Below are 18,733 nucleotides of genomic sequence, written 5' to 3' on the forward strand. Positions count from 1 at the left end.
AATATTAAGGCATCGGTTCAAACCACAACTGATTAAAGAATGCACAAATATACATGTGTTTCTCCCGCCAGTTGCTTACAGCATGCATTTTTAAACACAGATATTGATCCTCAACTTTCTTAACACCTCAAGTCACTTGTTTTTTCATCACAGATGGAAATATAAATGTAAATGATTAGGAATAATTTATTTTTTAAAATTTTGCTAGTTCTATCTAATCCCTGCATTTCCAAATAACATGCCACAGAACATGGAAAAAATACTGGCAATGCACCTGGCTCAATTCTACTTGGTCTGCTAATACAAAATTATTTTATAGTCTTGCACCACTTAAGCAGAGGCTGAAGGTCTTATGGAGTGTGCCATGCCATTCTGAATAATCTTAAGTTATTGTGGTTTGGTTGTTTTGGGGTTTATTTTGTTTTGGCTTTAAATTATTTTACTTCAAGGCAAATTTCTAAACATTTCAAAATTACACCTGAGTGAAACTCATAGTAACTTTCAGCTGAGAGGAGTCAAAATTTCACCGCAGTACATCTGAAATCTTCCGTGTCTATTGTCAATTAGAAACAGAAAACATTATTTTTTAAATACTATTAAGCAAAAAAACAGTGGTCCAAGTTAAAAAAAATGTTTTAAAAATCAATTCGAACAACTATCACAACCACTTATGAGCAATTAGTGCTGTATCTATTACGAAGAACTGGAGTCCAACCTATGATTATAATCCTCGTGCAGCAGATCCTCACTGGGATGTGGTGGGAGAGGTGGAGGGGTTTCATTTTCACCATTGCCACGGTCAGATACTGGAAACTCTGAAATAAAATTTAAGAAGGGGTTAAGTAATCCACAGAAACAAGCACATTACACTAGTTCACTGATTGATGACTGGACTGGAAGGCCTCGAGCAATGCTAAAGTGAATCAGAAATTATTCAAATCCCTAAACTAACTAACCTAGAATTAAAATCACACCAAGCAGAAAATATACCCCTTGGGATATCCTGAAGAGCTGATTTTCAGATTTGCATATGCATAATTAAAAGTAAATATAGGGAAGGTTTGTACTTATAGTGAAGTCGAGTGCAAGGCACAAATTGCTTTATTTCATTTGAGTGGATTTTCACTTCTAGCTGCATCCTAACTGATTGTTTGATGGGGAGCATTTATCACACTTCATGTATGGAAGAGAACCACATTCTCAGCAAAGCGTTCAAAAGGAGAAAAACTTCTGTTATCCTATGGCAAGAGAAGAAAGAAGCATTTCTCAATTACAGTCTTCACTCTCCTACCATTATGGTAACTCTTTCTTTACCCTTACAAAAAGCATTCAGCAAACACCAGAAAATTACTGTGTACAAAGAAAAACATGAACTACTCAAACCATTCAGTGGTTTGTAAGCAACCACACTTACATACCTACAGTGTTTAATAAGACTACTGTGCCTGCTGTAGGCCAGTTCATTACAGTTCTGCAAATTCACTTCTCAGTCTAAAGGCCTAATCTTAGAAAAAGTCTCTACATTTTTCAATATAGAACATGGCTTCACCCTTCCAAAACTTAACAGGAAACATGGACACTTTCTTGGGTTCCAAAGGCAGGTAGGTGATTTAACAATACTGACATACCACACTTTCACATGACCTGTTCTGTGGCACTGAATGTTGGTAGCCTTTTTGCCTAATCCTGTGTGAAAGTATTCATATAACTTCAGAAAAAAGGGTTCTACAAGGAAGGGATCAAGGCAGAAAGCAATATATTTACTTGATAAGAGCACTGAGATACTTCCCCTAAAAGCAAACAAAAAACCCAACCCCAACAAACCAACACTATTAGCTAAAAATCCTATAAAACTCCTATTGGCAGGACAGCATCCCAAAGATTACTACGACAAGAAATAGTTCAAACACTGTATCTCAGGAAAAGTGTGAACATCACCAGAAGAAAGCAAAGATGAGAAGATAAGAAGAAGGTTTTAACAAGACCCTAAAACATATTGACTGCCAGTCTGATGAAAAAAACTGGTATGCTGCCTAACATATGCACACTGGCTTCTTGCACTGTGATCATATTCTTTCAGGTTGCCATTTAAGGACAGGAAACAGATGAGGAGTAAACACAAGTTCACACAGTGAAGAGAGTTTAGAATAAAATGGAACTCGTACTTTTCAATGTACTTAAGTGATTTGAAAGACGAAAAAATTTACTCATGTGAAAACCGTCAGAACTACTGAAAAGAAGCATACTATGAAGCTCTGCAAAAAAAAAAGTAGTATATTAAGTAAAATAGGAAATGCAGGGGAAATTCTCTGACAGAGACTGCAAAATGATACCCATGGGAGTAGGGTAAAACTCTTGACACATAAATAAAGGGTGTTACTTTCGTGATTATCACTTTGGAACAGTACACTAGATGTGCATTGGATCATTCTTTGAATATATGCTTAGTGAAGCATAAGAAACAGTCATTTAGAAAAGTCCACACTCCAACTAGAACTCAAGAGTTAACGATGTGCCTGCTTTTTAAATAGTATCTAAGGTTTAATTCTTCCTATCTGGAAAGCAATGTAATGTAATTCAGAAACATATTGAAAAGGTGGCAAGGGTACTCGGACACATGTACAAACATTCCTACAAGGACCATAGAGTAGGATTCTTTAGTTTAGAGTAGGAAGCAATAAAACAGGATACAAGAGGACTCTATGAAATCGCAGAAGCTTTGCCTAATATGAAAAGGAAGCACTCCCTGACCGTCTCATACACAGTAGCAAGAATGCAACTAGGTAACTACTATTAAGTAGCACACCCAGGACAAACACAACTAGTGTAACTATCAAATAGTACACCCAGGACAAACACAAATTGCCATGAGGATGCTTAGGAAAGAAACCTTTTTAAAAAATATTAAGAAGTGTACCAAAGTTAGAGAGGTATCAATAACACAATGGTCCAGACAGAACCTCTGACTACCTGAAGTAGGAACAAATGCCTGACAGAAGAAAATTAAACAAAAGATCACACCACACTTACACTGTGCTTAGCCTCTTTGAGCAGACTCCAATAGCTACAGCAAGAGCCTGAGCATATCATGTAGTTATATTAACTTAGATTCTCAGTAATTCACATAATATCAATTCACATTAACACATCATTTTGCGAAGGCTCTTTGGTGATGGGTTACCACTGGTATTTTTCTTGCAGTACACAAATGGCACACAGAGAAAAATGTCAGATTTCCTTAGTCAATCAGAAATGATCACGAGAGACTACATCTCCCACTGAAATGGGAGCAGAAGCCAGAGAGTGAGAAAATTTAACCTAATGGGCAGTCATTGGCTCCATGTTCAAGGCCTTAGGAAATGACCTTAAAAGATCCAGATAAATCAGAGGAACAGCTAAGCCACAAAACTAAATGCACTAAATTTTCAGATATTAAAGAGAGTAAGAGAGTAAAACAGCAAAACTTACACAGAATAAAAACTGAGTCTGTCTATAAGACACATGCAGTGTTTAGAAGCAAAATCTACATAATTCAAAATTTTGCTTCATAATTTTCTATCTTGATGCTGCCACATATGCATGAAAACAGAGATGCTTCTAGAACCATGAGGACTCAGCAGCCTATGGGAGTAGAGGGAGTTTGGTTATTCTACTACTTAACCAGAGAGATGACAGCATTTCCCTTATAACCATTTATAATGTAGGGTTATAAGAAATATATCAGAACCTCTAATGAAACACATTCCAGTAATCTTTCAACACCAGAAATGTAAAGCTGCTGGCACTGAAGTATCAATTCTCAAAGAGGTTGCTCTAAAAAACACTGTGCAACAGCTTGGCAGCAAAAGAAGTGAGGACCTGAAGGCAGCAAGTATTATTCATGCAAAAATAGAATAAACACTGGCATTCAATACTGGACAGCATCCCCTCCCCCTTCATTTAAATATCCACAGGCAAGAGAAAATTTAATGTTTGGCCATAAGCACTTTTCCCCAGACATAAGTTTTTCTTATTCATGTATAATAAAAAAGACTCTTAAAACAGACAGCAATATTAGCAGACCAAGCTTCAGTGTATTTTTGCTGAGCTTTTATAAGAATTTTATTGGTAGGAGCAGTGAATGGTACTGGAAATAACTTATTAGAAAACATTAATTAAGAAAGTGACATTTTATTAAACATAATACAGCTTCTGTCATTAAATTCTTACATTAGATGCTGTATTATGTTAAAAATCTCTTCTGTCTTTTATTATTCTTTGTAAAGAATGTACCAACTGTACTTCTACATTCAAGGTCTGGATAGTACACTGTGAGCACATCTAAGGGACTGCTCTGCCTGCCACAAGAAACTCACTAGGTCTGCGACACATGGCCTTAAACAGACACACAACCTAAAGCTCATAACTGAGCTAAAAGAAAGTTGGGCGCAGGTGTAGTGTTTTGCCTTTATAGATGCCCTGAAAGACTGATAATTAAACTTGATAAGAAATGACACAAAAAAAAATTGTACTAGTGACTGGTGGAAACAAGTGAAACACTCATAGAGAGAGTAGAATGAGCATTAGATCAATAATATTTAAAACTATGACTTCGAAGTAAGAGAAATATTTCTACAATGTGCAGGACAATCTATGTCCAAAGTGTCTTCAATCAAAATTCTCTTATCAGAGCCTTACTACAGACAGGCTGCTGCTGCTGCAAGTGCTGCATTAATAGCACTTAAATTTGACTCAGCAAATGTCAAATCTTCAATAGAAGTGGCAATACAATGATACTTTTAGTAAGTGCTAGAAACATCTTCATTATCTGTTGTCTGCTGACTCCAATTTCAATCACTTCTCAGGCCACGGCTGGGAAGACACAGCCATACCAAACCCTCCCTGTACCAGCAGCACTCCAAAGCATCCTCTCACATCCAATACACATTCTTTTGTGAGGCCACTGCTTTTTTTTGCTATAATGCCTTTTCAGCATCGTTCTTTTATTTATAATGATGCCTATTGAAAACGATTTTATGACTGAGCTGCAAACTAGTCATCCTGATTTTTGGATTGCAGTTGAAGAATCCTTATCTGAAAGTACAAATCTTCCATACACTTTGTTTTGATTTTTATGTAAGAGACCAGTTACCTGTTGCCATTGACCTGTATCAATGGCTCCAGAACAGTTGCTTACATGATTTTTAAAGAAGTCTTTAAAGATATTTTCTGCTTTCTGATCCTCTGGCAATGACTAACACTACAGGGCAGCCTAGCTCCAACGATGACCCTTTTCTCCCATAACTACAGAATCAGTGTAAATTCTATACAGCAGAAATATAAGTTAGATCTAACCAGAGCATCTGATATTTGAATATTTACAATGCTTGAGTCTATATCTAATTCTTTGCCTGGAGTCACATTGTCAAAATATTGAAGTCAACGCAAATAATTTACCCCTAAATTATATAGGAGTTTCTCTTGAGCTTTACAGATAAGGGCTCTTTGGTTTTGGTTAAAGGTACTCCACACAGTCATCACAGCAGCCTATGAAATCACTTTGTGCAGGCCACCCTGATTCCACAGTTGTCTAGGGAAGTGGAAAAAATCATGCATAATTCAACTACATCAAAGAAAATCTTTTTTTTTCCTACTGGAAGGTATTTAAGTATGTGCTTGGCTTCAAGAACGAGAGCCACACTTAAAAGGATAGGGGTCAAGACCATCTCAAATACTTAAACTTTTCAAATAACTAGTACCTTGCTGAGTCAGGAGCAAATTGGACAGATAGTACAGTATGCCATCAGAAATGAAAGAAGACAGGAAGGAAGTGGCCTTAAAAGCTCTTACCTATATTCTTGCATATGCTTGTACATGTAGGTTTTCTTTGTGCAATGTACATGACTGCCTAAATTTTTTAATGAGTTCATTAATATAATTCCAATTGGTAAATTAAGGGAATGCTTTTAATCTTTGAACAAATTTTACCTTAAAGTCTAAAATAAGCAAGGGTGCTTAATGAGTATCATATTTTAGTATAAATTAATTTAGCTTCTAATAACCTGGGACATAATCTAAGAACTCAATGCAAAAAGCAGTGCACTCATTAAAGATATATAGAAAATAAACATTTTGACAACATATATTTTGCACTCATCATTTGTTTTTTATCCAGCCTTACGTGTTGGGGCAGCGAGCTACAAACTGTTACTTAAACTGGAATTTGTGCCAGGAATCTAATTCACAACTTCTGAGTCAGCTCTCCCACCCTCGCTGGATCTTCAAGCCTCAAAGTAACATAGTGTGCACTTACTCTAATTAACTGCTTTGCTAGTGGCTGTGGATTTCAAAAAAACAAAACCACAAAGCGCTCCCTTTCAGCACAGAGAAGGATATCTAGAGACTACCTTTTATTCCTTCCTGAGGACTGCATGTTGCAAATTGCTGAAGAACAGTATCATTGCGTCGGGAAGCAGCTGCGAAGTTATGACTCCCATCAAAGGCTGATTTTTGAAAGACTCCCTGGTCTGAGCGTTCCTAAGGGAAAAACAGAAACACACATTTTCACAAAAAATTTACATGTTCAACAATGCAGAAGAGCATCCATCACTGCACACAGCCCATGAATACAGTGTGATATAATGTGTTCACTGTACATTGCTTCCTCTCGAATGAGAAACGTGAAAGATCTCTTCACAATTGCTGTCTGTTTTTGCTGACCATGAAATAAGACAGTATCTAAGCAATAACAACCATTAAGAATGATGCATAAAAATGAAGACTTTTTTTTATGACCCACAACTGGCTTCATTCAAATTCTCCATCTGGGAGGGCAGCTTGTGACATTGTCAACACAAGAACACGGGCAATGCCAATGGTATTTTTCTGCCAGCCAGCTGGTTCCCTTCTCTCAGAGACTGAGTGCATATGTTCTGATGATCACACACTAGAACAGTTTTGCAAGGAAGGAGTTACACCAAACTCCCAAACGCAGGTCTTCTGGCTAGCAGCTAAACAAACTCCTGTCACACCTCTAGTCAGCTTTCTTTTGAGACATTTCCTACCCCCAATACATGCCATATCGCCTAATTTATTCTCCTGAGCAGTTGCTCAAAGGGAAAAAGTTGGGGGTGAAAAAATAATCACAGTTTTGAAAACTGGGACAGACCCAGAAAGACATTTCTGTGCTCGTTATTCAGGGAAAACTGAAAACCCAAACAGGGGAATATTATGGCTAGTTTTCAAAACAACCTTTATATTTTTTGTGGGATTTTTATCTGTTTTTTTGAAAGGGCCTCCAACTGGCTTCTATTTTTAAACTGCATGTTCATCATGCCAGCAAATGTTATACTAAATATACAATTTGTTAAATTTCATAGTTGCATCTACAGAAGAAATGCATGTGTTTCGCCCATGTAATTTATTTTTAAGATTATGCTAAGACTTGCAAATGAGTGCCTGCAAACCAGCACATAAGAAAGGACAGCATGTTACCTGTCTTTCAAGTTTAATAGTAATTTTAAAAATTATGTACCTTAATAAAAATGAAATAGAAATAAAATAGTGACAGAACAGTAAAACTGAAAATAATCGCAATAAAATGGCAAAAAATGCACCTCACAACACAAATCAATGCTGGGTTGCTCACGGTGCTAATATGGCTACCAATGTAGGCTCAGTGGACAGGCAGCACATGCAACATTGTCTCCTTCTCAGTGCAGCATAAGTGCTATGAAAAGGCTCTTTTGAACCTCTGTAGAGAAACACAAGCACACCACACAGCCACTGACAATTATGTTTTCTTCTTGTTACTGGAAATTCTTTAGTTTACGTAAGAATCCCTACATTGTAAAGTCCACATTTACTACTTTCTCATGGATACTGCTAGTTAAATTAAGTCTTGCAACATCCAAACTATCCATTGGAGACTTGTACACAGTTGGATAAAGAGCCTTAAATTAACAGCAACAACAAATCTGCTTTTCCAGCTCTTTGATAAATGACAATCAATATCCCAACAACTGATCAGTAACCAGCCTAATTCGAGTATTCAGCTTATAAAACATAGCTGTCATGGACGACCTCCATTAGTGTCCTCACCAATAAAAACAGTAATGCATTTCTAAACATATTCTCCTTCTACCAAGCGGAGATGCAGTACTTGAGTAGCAGTTTTGGGGAAAGGAAAGAATAGGCAACAAACCATTTCAGCTACAGTCTCCAGACTCAAATGGAATTACAATTGAACCTAAAGACTACCCTATAAAAATTAATTCCTGTCTAAAATGAATTTGATTCAATCAAGACCTCATTACGCATTCTTCATAGGGCATGAGTCAAGACTATTTACCTCCTTCATACATCTGAATGATACTCAAAACTATACACTTAACGATACAAAGTAGCCTCATACTTTTATCAGGACAGCTGATGTTCAAAAGTGTTTTTTTAAAACTTTTAGCCTTTGTTAGATGAGGAAAACTTGCGGGACTGAGCTTTCTTTGAAGGTGAGCTATCTTTCTTAAACCACAAAATTGCACAATAAATAGAACATATACTTTATAATTCTTGCTTATGGCACGATGCTATCACACACAAAAAGAAAGCAAAAATGTGTTTTCCACTAACATATTCTAGAACTGCTAATGAATATTTTTATATTTTCCTGGTGCAACTGACATCAGTGAAGGTTTTGTGAAGTGTCCTGCCAAGTTAGAGCATAATGTTTGAAAATTAATATACTTCTATTTCTCAATCAAGTGAAAAAGCAAAATCCAAGTTACACTTAGATACTAAGGTCTCTGATTATAACAACAAATGAAATTAGAAGAATTTAAATTGTCTGTATCCCAGCTATTACCTCGAGGAGAGAGCAGATAGTCAAAGCTACATTAACATATTAATCCCCTCTTTGGAATTTGTTCTAATATTTGTCAAATGAAAATAAGATGCAACTTTTAGCCTCATCTCAACAGCAAGACCAGGAGGTAACAACCAGAAACACGGTGTGAATCCTCACTGCATGAAGTCAGGAACTCATTCTGCCAGGAGAAGTTATCTGTGACAAATGCTTTAGTCATCATCTCTTGTATGCAAAAACACTGAGACTGGAAAGACATCTATCTAATAAATGCATTTATTGCTTTACCTCTGTCTGCACTTCTAGTCTCCGGAGAACTACGAGCTGGATCCTCCCACGAATGTTCCCCTCCATGGACATGGAGCGCCTTAGTGTTTCCATAGCCTCATGATTTGACTTGCCCAGAAGTGACTCCCCATTTACTGCAACAAGTTGATCATTTACTCGCAAACGACCATCCTACAAGCAAAACAAAAAAATGTCAAAAAATTTTCTTCTAAGATCAAGAATTATTAGGCAGAGGTGCTACATACAGGAAATCAAGATGCAAACTCCCCAAACCGAAACAATAAACCAAAAACCTCAAACAAGCAAACCAACAAAAATAACTAAAGACCCCTCCAACCCCCCAAAAAGGAAAAGCAGCTTTTGGTTACTTAAAAGGGCTCACAGCATAGCTGTTAGTATCCACATTGCAACTGCAAAGGAGTACTGCAAATTATTTTCCATGCATTATTATCAAGGTCTGGTAAGAAACAGCTACAAAAATTTTCTCTTACAGTCTCACTGGTGTCTATCTTGTCACAATTACCATCCCATCATGTGGGGCAGTGTTCTGATTTCAGAACTGCCATTAAGACTTCAGCATTCTTATTAATTAATGTTGTCCCTATATTACAACCTCTAAAACTGCTGCCAACAACAAAATTAAGGTTGAGCCATATCGAGTAACCTTTGATTTGAAAAAGTCATTCAGTTTCATTTGCCAAGGTTAACTGACATTTGTAGGTGTAATAAAATTGTGGACACTGCTATTTTATGATTTAGGAGTCCTATTGGTGTTGTCATTATGATCTGTGATTTATTTCTTTCCATAAAAGCATGTGCCATGGACTTTTCTCTCTTTAACAAGAAAATAAGGTCTATTAAACTGAGACACAAGAGTTTCTTTTAAAGCTTGTCAAGTTAGCAATTATCACATTGGTATCAGACCTCAAACAAGGAAGAGAAAGAATAAGAAACTGAAGACATCTAATATAGAAGGGTGGTGAAGAAAGAATAGCAGGGAAAGCGCTTGCACAGAAATACATTGCTGGGTTAAAATTAATCTGATTCATTCATAGGCTCATCACAAACTCTTCATAAGTCACTCATCTGAACTCTTTACATATTTCATGCATCTGAGTAATCCAAAATATATAATATACTATCTGGTTTTTATTTTGTTTAGAACTAAGATATTCAATTAACTATTCAGCAACTGCTGTCAAGTCTAAGTCATTTGAGCTCAAGTGAGCTACAGTAGCTGTGACACACCCAGCTTTATTAGTGCAATTTTTGTTGGAACTGGGTATCATCTTTACCATGGCAGAGTCCAGATAGCCACAGAGCAGAAGAAACAGCATATACCAGAATCCAAAATAAACTGGGATGGACAAGAAGGTGGAAAGACAGAATTGGGAGATGAGTCAGTGAAAGAAAATGAAGAGAAATAAAACTTTGCTCGGGAGGGTGTGGGAATGGATAGAAAATAGCAATGCCATTTGGAAAAGATACCAAAACCTCTCCCACCTCTCTGCTGAATGTTTCATGCCAACTTAAATAAACATACAGCCAAAGCTGTAAGTTAACCCCACCCTTTCTCTACACACAAATGGTGCCATAACATGTGCTAACGTTTGGGAGAGAAGAGTTAACACTGTTGAACAGAAAATTTTATTACTTGCACATGTTGTAATTCCTTTGTGTTCTATCAAAATTTGCTGAAATGAATGGAGCTATTCACAGAACAAGAGTTTGAGCAAAAAATATTTTAGTTTTTGTGAATTTCTCTAAGACTTTGAAAATTTTACAGGTCCTCATGTCCTCTACCTATGATCCCACAGGTTCTTTGATTACTTTTTTCGTTTCTGTGGATAAACAACCATGTATAAATATCCATTAAAGTTTCTTTCTAAAGCATATACAAATACAATGTCAAATGCACTTTGTCATTGACATCTGCTGACTATGCAACAGTCCTGAACACAGACCATATTTTTAAATGAATCACTTGAGCCTCAGACAGCTCTCAATTGACCTGATTTTTCATTTGCCTTGTAATATTTTTGTATGAGACTTTACATTTCTTTATACTTTAATATAAGGGGTCAGTTCTTCAGGAGCTTCTTTTGATGCATCTTCCTTTCTTCCCAGTCTGTTATGTGCAACATGTAAATGAAAAATTCAACTTGAACTCAACACTTCAACTGTAATTGGAGAAAAAAGCCTTTATAACTACTGATCAACCACACCTGCTAAGTCACCTGTACGAGATCAGCTGGAAGACAGCTGAACACGGTTTTCACACATGCTCAAGTAGAAGTTACTTCACAGGAAAACCTCTTGCCATTTTAAAGACCAGGAAAAAAACTCTTAACGTCTAAACAGTTTCCAAACACAGATTTTCACATCCCTTGTGTTATGGCCTGGTTTGGAAGCCTGAACTACAAGAAAATCTGCTTGGCTCAAAACAAGCTAAATGTTGTTTTAACACGTTTCTTCTTTCATCTCTGAGAGGTAGGTTTCTTTGTGGCTTTTGAGTAGGAAAACAACATTTGGCATTTCAGCATAACAGTTTTCAAATGCCATCTCTGAAACTCCAAATGAGCTATTCTAATAAGAGGTGACGTTACTCTTCCCTTGCTTATTTAAAAATTGTTGAGTTTTTTTCATGGAGACTCACAACAAGGGGTAGAACCTACCATCACACGGCCACCATATTCTTCAGACAGTCATTCACAAGACTCATGCTTTTTACAGTAGAGCAGGAAGATAAAAAGGCATGTTCTCCAAGGACTTATGTTTTTACTCAAAGCACACCTAGTTATTTCCCTCATCGCATCAATGACATTTCTCTCAGGAATTCCCTGATGGCACTTACTGGAATTATCGAATTTCCTCGTACACTGCACAAAGCAAGCAATGTTTACTGCAACAACAATCAGAAGGACTAAGGAGGTTCAAGCTACACCATATGCTTGATACGAACAAATGAACAGATAGAAAATATTCCATTATTTCTTATAATGGCTCAGCTGCAGTAGACAGCAAGTACCTGACCATCAGGAATGCATCACAAGTGAAAAGCCAAGATAGCTGAAAATGAGCCAGGCTGAAAATCCTAAAGTTACGGGGAAAGACGATGCATATAAACTCAGCTAATTATTAGTTTCCTTCACATGAAAGGCTCTGCACAGTTACAAACATCAAGTATTTTAGTAGCCTCTCTCTTATCTTAGGGATGATAAAAAAATAGACACTTGAAAAATTACAAAAGGAGGTTAAGAAGGGCTATATTGGTTCAATCAGCAAATGCAACTGTTTTTATACCTGCAGGATACAGTGTTAGAATACCAACTAGGAACATTAAGGCATTTTTATAATTTTTATTTCCTTTGGTTTTGTAGCAAAGGCAGTAAACAGACTCAGTCCTTACTGTAGCACATATGATGGCACATGCATTGACATTTTAAAAATATTAGTCCAGGAAAAAAAAATAATAAAGTACAGAATTAAAGACTTAAATTTTCCATTATGTTTTTTTACAAACCCCTGACTGCACTTTGGAATGCCACTGACACATCAGAGATACATTACTGTGTTGAAGTGTCAAAATACTAAAAAATGTTGGTCTCTCCTCAGACTTTTGGTTCAAATCAATAACAACAGCAACCAACCAAGATGGTCTGCATTTCATACAGTACTCTTCATTCTAAATAACACACTAGTAAAAGAAATTTAATCCATTGAAACCTTTATACTGCATTAGAAGGATTGAGCATTTACTTCAGCAGTGAAACAAATGTATTGCAGTTCGATGTATTACATGTCTTGCAAGTGGTGACTGTACAGACAAGGGGATAAAGTTCCTGCTTGTATTAGCATGATACACCAAAATCTGAAAAAATTTTAAACTCTAAATGCAGAAGGGAGAAACAGTGAGAGAATTCTCATGTCAGGGAGCATTACGATTTCCTCCTGTGATAGCTTCCCAAGAAAACATTGTACACTGAAAAGCAAATGCACATGCCTTAATCCATAATAATCCATTTCAGAGAGTTACAATGAATAGCATGGGAAAACACTCTGGACAACTACCAGCTGGAAAGAAAGGCTTTTCATTTCAAAACTTGCTCCAAGAAGAGATTTAAAATAAGGACAATAGGACATCTTTAAATATTTATGCACAAATATGTGCATGCTTTTTAACTTGATACAAGAAATTTTATTAGTTGTTAATACCCACTGATTATGTTGTGTTCTAGATAAAGGTCATTAGACAGGAGAAAGACAGCTGTTCTCCATGCATGCACTACAGTAAACTGACTCTTAAAACATTGCCAAAATGACTGTGTTCTGGGAGCACTTGTATACAACACATAGGAAAGATTCTCTGAACAGTTCTGGTTGAAGTTAGAGCCTCAGCTACTGTCTCATTTGCTCTGAAGCCTACATTCAGATCTATTACTGCAATGCAATTCTAATTGGTGAAAGGGTTATAACAAGGTAAAATAGAGAAAAGGTCACAGAACCACATGCTATCTCAAGACAAAATAATCTTCTAGCCATGGTGACTAACTGTGCCAGTTGTCTGTTTACTTAGGTGTGAGCACAGAAGTCCTGCTTTTTTTGTCTATAGATATCGCAAGCCAAAATTAACTGCTCTGGAGTGAGTCACTATGGGGGAATAGAGAGCAGTAAACACAGAGATAGAAAGGGCTACGTGTCTATGATGTACTAAGTCAGGCAGCCTGATTCCCACTAATACTGCTGGAATATGGCTCCACAAGCTTCGTTATACAAAATGAGTTTATCCGTGGCAATATACAGTGTCACTGCAACTGGTGTGGACAATTACTCAGGGACACAGAGTTGGGAAAACAAAGAGGGCAGCCACATTTCCACAGTAAAATGGGTTGTGCTGTGTAGCAGACATGCATATAAATTGAGTTGATCCAGCCCTAATTTGCCCAATTGTGCCTTAACTCATTTCTTATACATACCAAGTAGATGAAGATCCAAGCTATGAAATAACTGTGGGACTAGCACAGGTAAATAACAGAAGCAGGAACCTATTCAACATTCACATCAAAGCTAAAACCTTGATTATTGCTATTTACTAGCTGCTGTAAATAGATGATAATGAAAGTTTTAATGCTGTGAATTGTCTTACTCAGCAGGTTGATGTCAGTAGAGCAATTTACATATACTGATTTAAAAGGTATTTTTACAGAAAAGAGAACTGCAAGGAATTGCTGAGATAACACAAAAGACAAGATTTAAATTATGGATCTACAAGAGTTAAACATATTAGCTCTGAAAGATTAAGTCTTGTTTCACATTTCAAAAAAGTTACCTTTTCAAGTTTTATTTGGGGGGAAAAAATGCAGGCAACAGATTTCCTAAAGATTAGAAAATAATTCAAACACTTTTTAATCATAAAAATGTCCAACAGTCCTTGTACAGACCTTAGAGGGAACAGAACAACACATAATACTGCCAATTTACCAATTCAGTATTACCAATTCAATCCGCCTCAGGAACAACTGGTAACTTCTGCACAACTGATGTCAAGCTCAGCCAAAACACATTTTTAGTACAGTGGTAAAAAATATTTTGCATTAAAAGAAAAAAAGAAGAAAATTATGAGACAGTTGTTTTTTTTACAGGGGTAGTACAGATATCAACTTCTCTGCCACTGAGGCTGTCAGCACGCAAACTTTTCTATGCACTTCTGTAGGCTGTGGGTAAGCTGGAAGGTGGTCTCTCCTCACACCTACTATCCCTACACACCCATTATCCTTCTCTCCCTTCCCCATTTCCTGCAGCACTCAAATGTGCCCCAAGATTTCCACTAAGTCATTTTCATTGTGCCAAACCCTACCCCACACACACACACACACACACCCCATCAGAACTGTGAGACAAAACATTAGCCTTGCAGTACACCTAAAGGATGGAGTGACAAAGGAATTTGTTCCTAGAATGCTTATCAACAGAGATGCAGCACTCAGCATAGAAATGACAGAATTCTAACACAATCATCTTCTATATGCTTCTTCCATACCTTAAAAGCAGCACCTCCATGAATAACAGATTTGATAAAAATCCCAAGATCAGCTCCAGTCTCCCGAGATTTATTGCCTTTCAAGCTCACACCAAGCCCAGCAGAGCCAGAGTCATTCAGAGGAATCTCAAAGGTCAGCTGCTCTGTGGTTTCTGGAGAAAAAATACTGCAGTTTGGCTCTCCTTTCTGTAGGGGAAAACGAGGATGAAAATATGGGTGAGAAGAGGGCATGAGTTACATCCATAGGTTCATGACAAGAAATCGTCCTCTTTTCCAGAAAGTAGCTTGAAGAAGCACCCTTATAACCAATAATACATTTAGCTGATATTTTGTCACAAGATCTGGCTTAAAATGTTATTTTTAATGATACCAGGGAATATGCCTAAATAGAAGGTAAAATAGCTCAGTTCCACATGATATAAAACTGATGTTGCAGCAGAATATAGAAAAGACATTTAAACACAGCTGCATTTAAAATGTAAGCCACAAAACTCTCAACATCTTTACATGCAGCTCACACACTGTAATGATAGTTGTACTGTTAAATCCCATTCCCCTCTGAAAATTGAGTTTCATCCTTAAAAAATTATCCTTCCCTTAAACCTGCCTACAGAGAAAAGCTGGTATAACAAAAGTGAGGGTGAGAATTGAAAACACAGTAACTTATTCTGCTCTCCCTTTGTACATACTTTTATTCTATAGAGGTTTGATTGTTCTTTTTTTATTTCTGGTATAGGGTTGATCCCAAGATTTTTCCTAGATTAGACTGTTGTTTACAAGACTGCCAAGGCAAGCATCCATAGCTGGGGAAGATCAGAAAGGACTTTATCTTACTGTATACTGTATCTGCAGTTTTGAAGGGCTGTATGTTGTTGGGCATGTGTCTGTGTGCCTGTCTGTTTTGGCTTTTTTAAAACAAGTCAGAATCATGAAATTAAACAAAATCAAACTCTTGCCTGAAATATTTCTTCTGGCACACCTCAAAAATAAAACCAGGACAAGAAGACTTATTATGAATTAAAGTGCTCATGGAAGGTATTAGTGGAAAAGACTGCATCACTTCCAATTTTATTCCGTTCTTCCGTGTCCATGTAACTCTAAGACAATTAGTTAGCTTTTGTTTCTTGTCATTTGGATCTTTTGTATTCTTCGCAACAGTAATGTTAAAAAATTAATAGGAAACAAACTATGAAAAGGAAACAGACAATTAGAAGTTGAACGATGACTGGGGGCTTCCTTCATGAGTGTCAAAATCACAGAATCAGTTATGTTGGAAGAATTGTCAAAGGGACCAGAGTTGGTCATCTGGTCCAACCTTCTTGCCCAAGCAGGGCCATCCTAGAGCACATGGCTCAGGGTTGCATCAAGATGGTTCTTGAATACTTCCAGTGAGGGACAACCCACGACCTCTCTGGGCAATCTGTTCCAGGGCTAAAATCTTACATTAAATTATCGAGTAGAGGCTGCATGCAAGGAGGAGTGTAGTAGCTGGGCCAATCCTCCTTTTATGTAATGAGGAATCACTTCCAAGATGTAAGATGCAGTATCAATGCAAAGGTGCCAGCAGTACAGATGTTCTCTTAGCAGCCAGAGCAGTCCCATGTAGTCAGCTCTCATGCTGTCTGATCAACAAGAACTATGACCACAGAACTAAGTGCCGAAATTAATATCCTGAACCAACCAAGAATCAGAAACAGTAACCACTAAGCACACTTTCATCTATTTTAGATGCCCTTTCACTGATGAGAAGCAACTACTGGCTAGAGAGGAATTGCATGAGCCAGCGAACTAGGACTATCAATCTCAATCCCAACATGCACTATGTTTAAATTTTTTTCCAGGAATGTAACTACATGATATTAAATTCAAGACAATTTCCCTAACTGCCAAATATAAAAATGACATAGCACCAACACTGACAATTTTCCTGATGCTAGCATTTATCTCCAGTACCTGTGTTACTCATTTGTGCTTCTGTCTGTGTTCACCAGACGTATAGAATTCTCAGTTACAAATCTCTTGCTTTTATTTCCCAGCTGTGGATATGGACATCCTGAATGTAACACCCCAAAGCCTGTTATTTTGCAACTACTGTGAACAATACAGAATCATAATTTGTACATGCTCCTTCCCTGACTTCAGAAGAACCAGTGTAAGGAAAAACCCCACTATTACTGGACTTCTAACGTAAGTATTTTGCATTTAACTTTCCCAAGGTTTTACAGGAAACATTTTCTGCCCAATCCTTTGGTTTATTTAATTTTATTTTTATTTTTAAATTATGCATATTCTCATCAGTTGATTCTGAACTCTACTAAAAGGGCACATCCTGTTCAGATTTGGACAACAGAAATTCTTCTCAGGGTCCCAGACATGCGATGTCTCCTGCAGCCCTTCAAGACAGGACTTGGTATTACTTTCCTCATCCCCTAGTCAAGTAGTTCCTGTGCACTGCTGCTATTCTTCCACTTTAATTCATGACACCTGCACCAGACTCTTGCCCCTTCTCCATGTCAGCACTGTGTTTTTTTGTCTTTCCCAACACCATGAGAAAAGCAGTGAAGACATAAAGAGTACTCACACCTGTGTTAACCAGAGCAGTCACAAATTGCTTTACAATGCTACCTCAATATGAACACAGACCTCATATAAAACTGAATTTGGATATATTCAGATAAATGCTTAATGGGAATGGCTGAAGGTAATCCCTGGCACAAATTATTCTGCAAGAAAATACTTTCAAGGAAAAGATGGCACAGTATTTTTGTCAAGAAAAAATTACGTACATTTTTGTTAGCTTCTTTCCCAGGAAGCTAACCTGTTTCACTTTAAGCTCCAAGATGTAAATTAATTTCTGAGAACATCACAAAGTTGTAGAAAAATGAGTACAAGAAGATCTATATGTGTCCCTCAAAACAATATATGAAAATAAACAAGACAGGTGAGTCTGCTTGAATTTGTGTCAAGCACTCTAACCAATACCAGTCTCATTCGTATTATCATTCTTGTCTCTGACCCACCCATGATACTGATGACAAGGCCCCAGCTCTCCTGGCTATGTCCAGGGCCATAGCAGTGTTGGGAGCAGCAGCAGCTGTAGGAGGTAGGGCAGCATCTCCTCTGCAGCACAGGCTCTGTAGCAGCACTGTGCTCAGCTCTAGGCCTAAAGAACCAAGCTGGCCAGGGACATAAAAAGTCTTCAAAACACTTTACAGTAGCACTTCTCCCCTTTTTCTTCGCAGGCAATTTTTGATAGAAGAAGTATCTCACTTAAACGGCAGGCAAGGAAATGTTAGTGAGACTCAAAAAACCCCTTTGTCCTCAATATCTGGGGAAAAGAGTCTGACTAGGTGGTCACTAGAAGTCTCCCACTATAAACTTCTTAAGATAAGAGTATTACACACAATTTTTCAGCACAATCTAGTGCAATTTTAGATTCTGATGCAAACAAATTGCTAAAAGCATGGTAATTAAAAAAGAAGGTAACAGAGTTGTTCTGTGTCCTTTATTTCTCAACTTCCTTTAGAATAACTATGCCATGCATTAGCCCTTGTTAAGTAACCTAC

The 18,733-nt window shown here is 37.2% G+C and overlaps 1 protein-coding gene across 1 annotated transcript in view; it reads right to left on the reverse strand.

Moving 5' to 3' along the window:
* Positions 1-18,733, reverse strand: part of PARD3B (par-3 family cell polarity regulator beta) — a gene marked incomplete at both ends in the record, with an annotated part of 137,553 nt that overhangs the window by 85,893 nt on the left and 32,927 nt on the right. Inside the window, 4 exons of the mRNA XM_009080893.1 lie at positions 716-815; positions 6,387-6,516; positions 9,128-9,298; positions 15,168-15,353. Coding sequence (XP_009079141.1) covers positions 716-815; positions 6,387-6,516; positions 9,128-9,298; positions 15,168-15,353 — 587 coding nt within the window. The remainder of the gene's footprint in view (positions 1-715; positions 816-6,386; positions 6,517-9,127; positions 9,299-15,167; positions 15,354-18,733) is intronic.

This window comes from Acanthisitta chloris, unplaced genomic scaffold (genome assembly GCF_000695815.1).
Source record: "Acanthisitta chloris isolate BGI_N310 unplaced genomic scaffold, ASM69581v1 scaffold27848, whole genome shotgun sequence".
Taxonomy (NCBI): Eukaryota; Metazoa; Chordata; class Aves; order Passeriformes; family Acanthisittidae; genus Acanthisitta; species Acanthisitta chloris.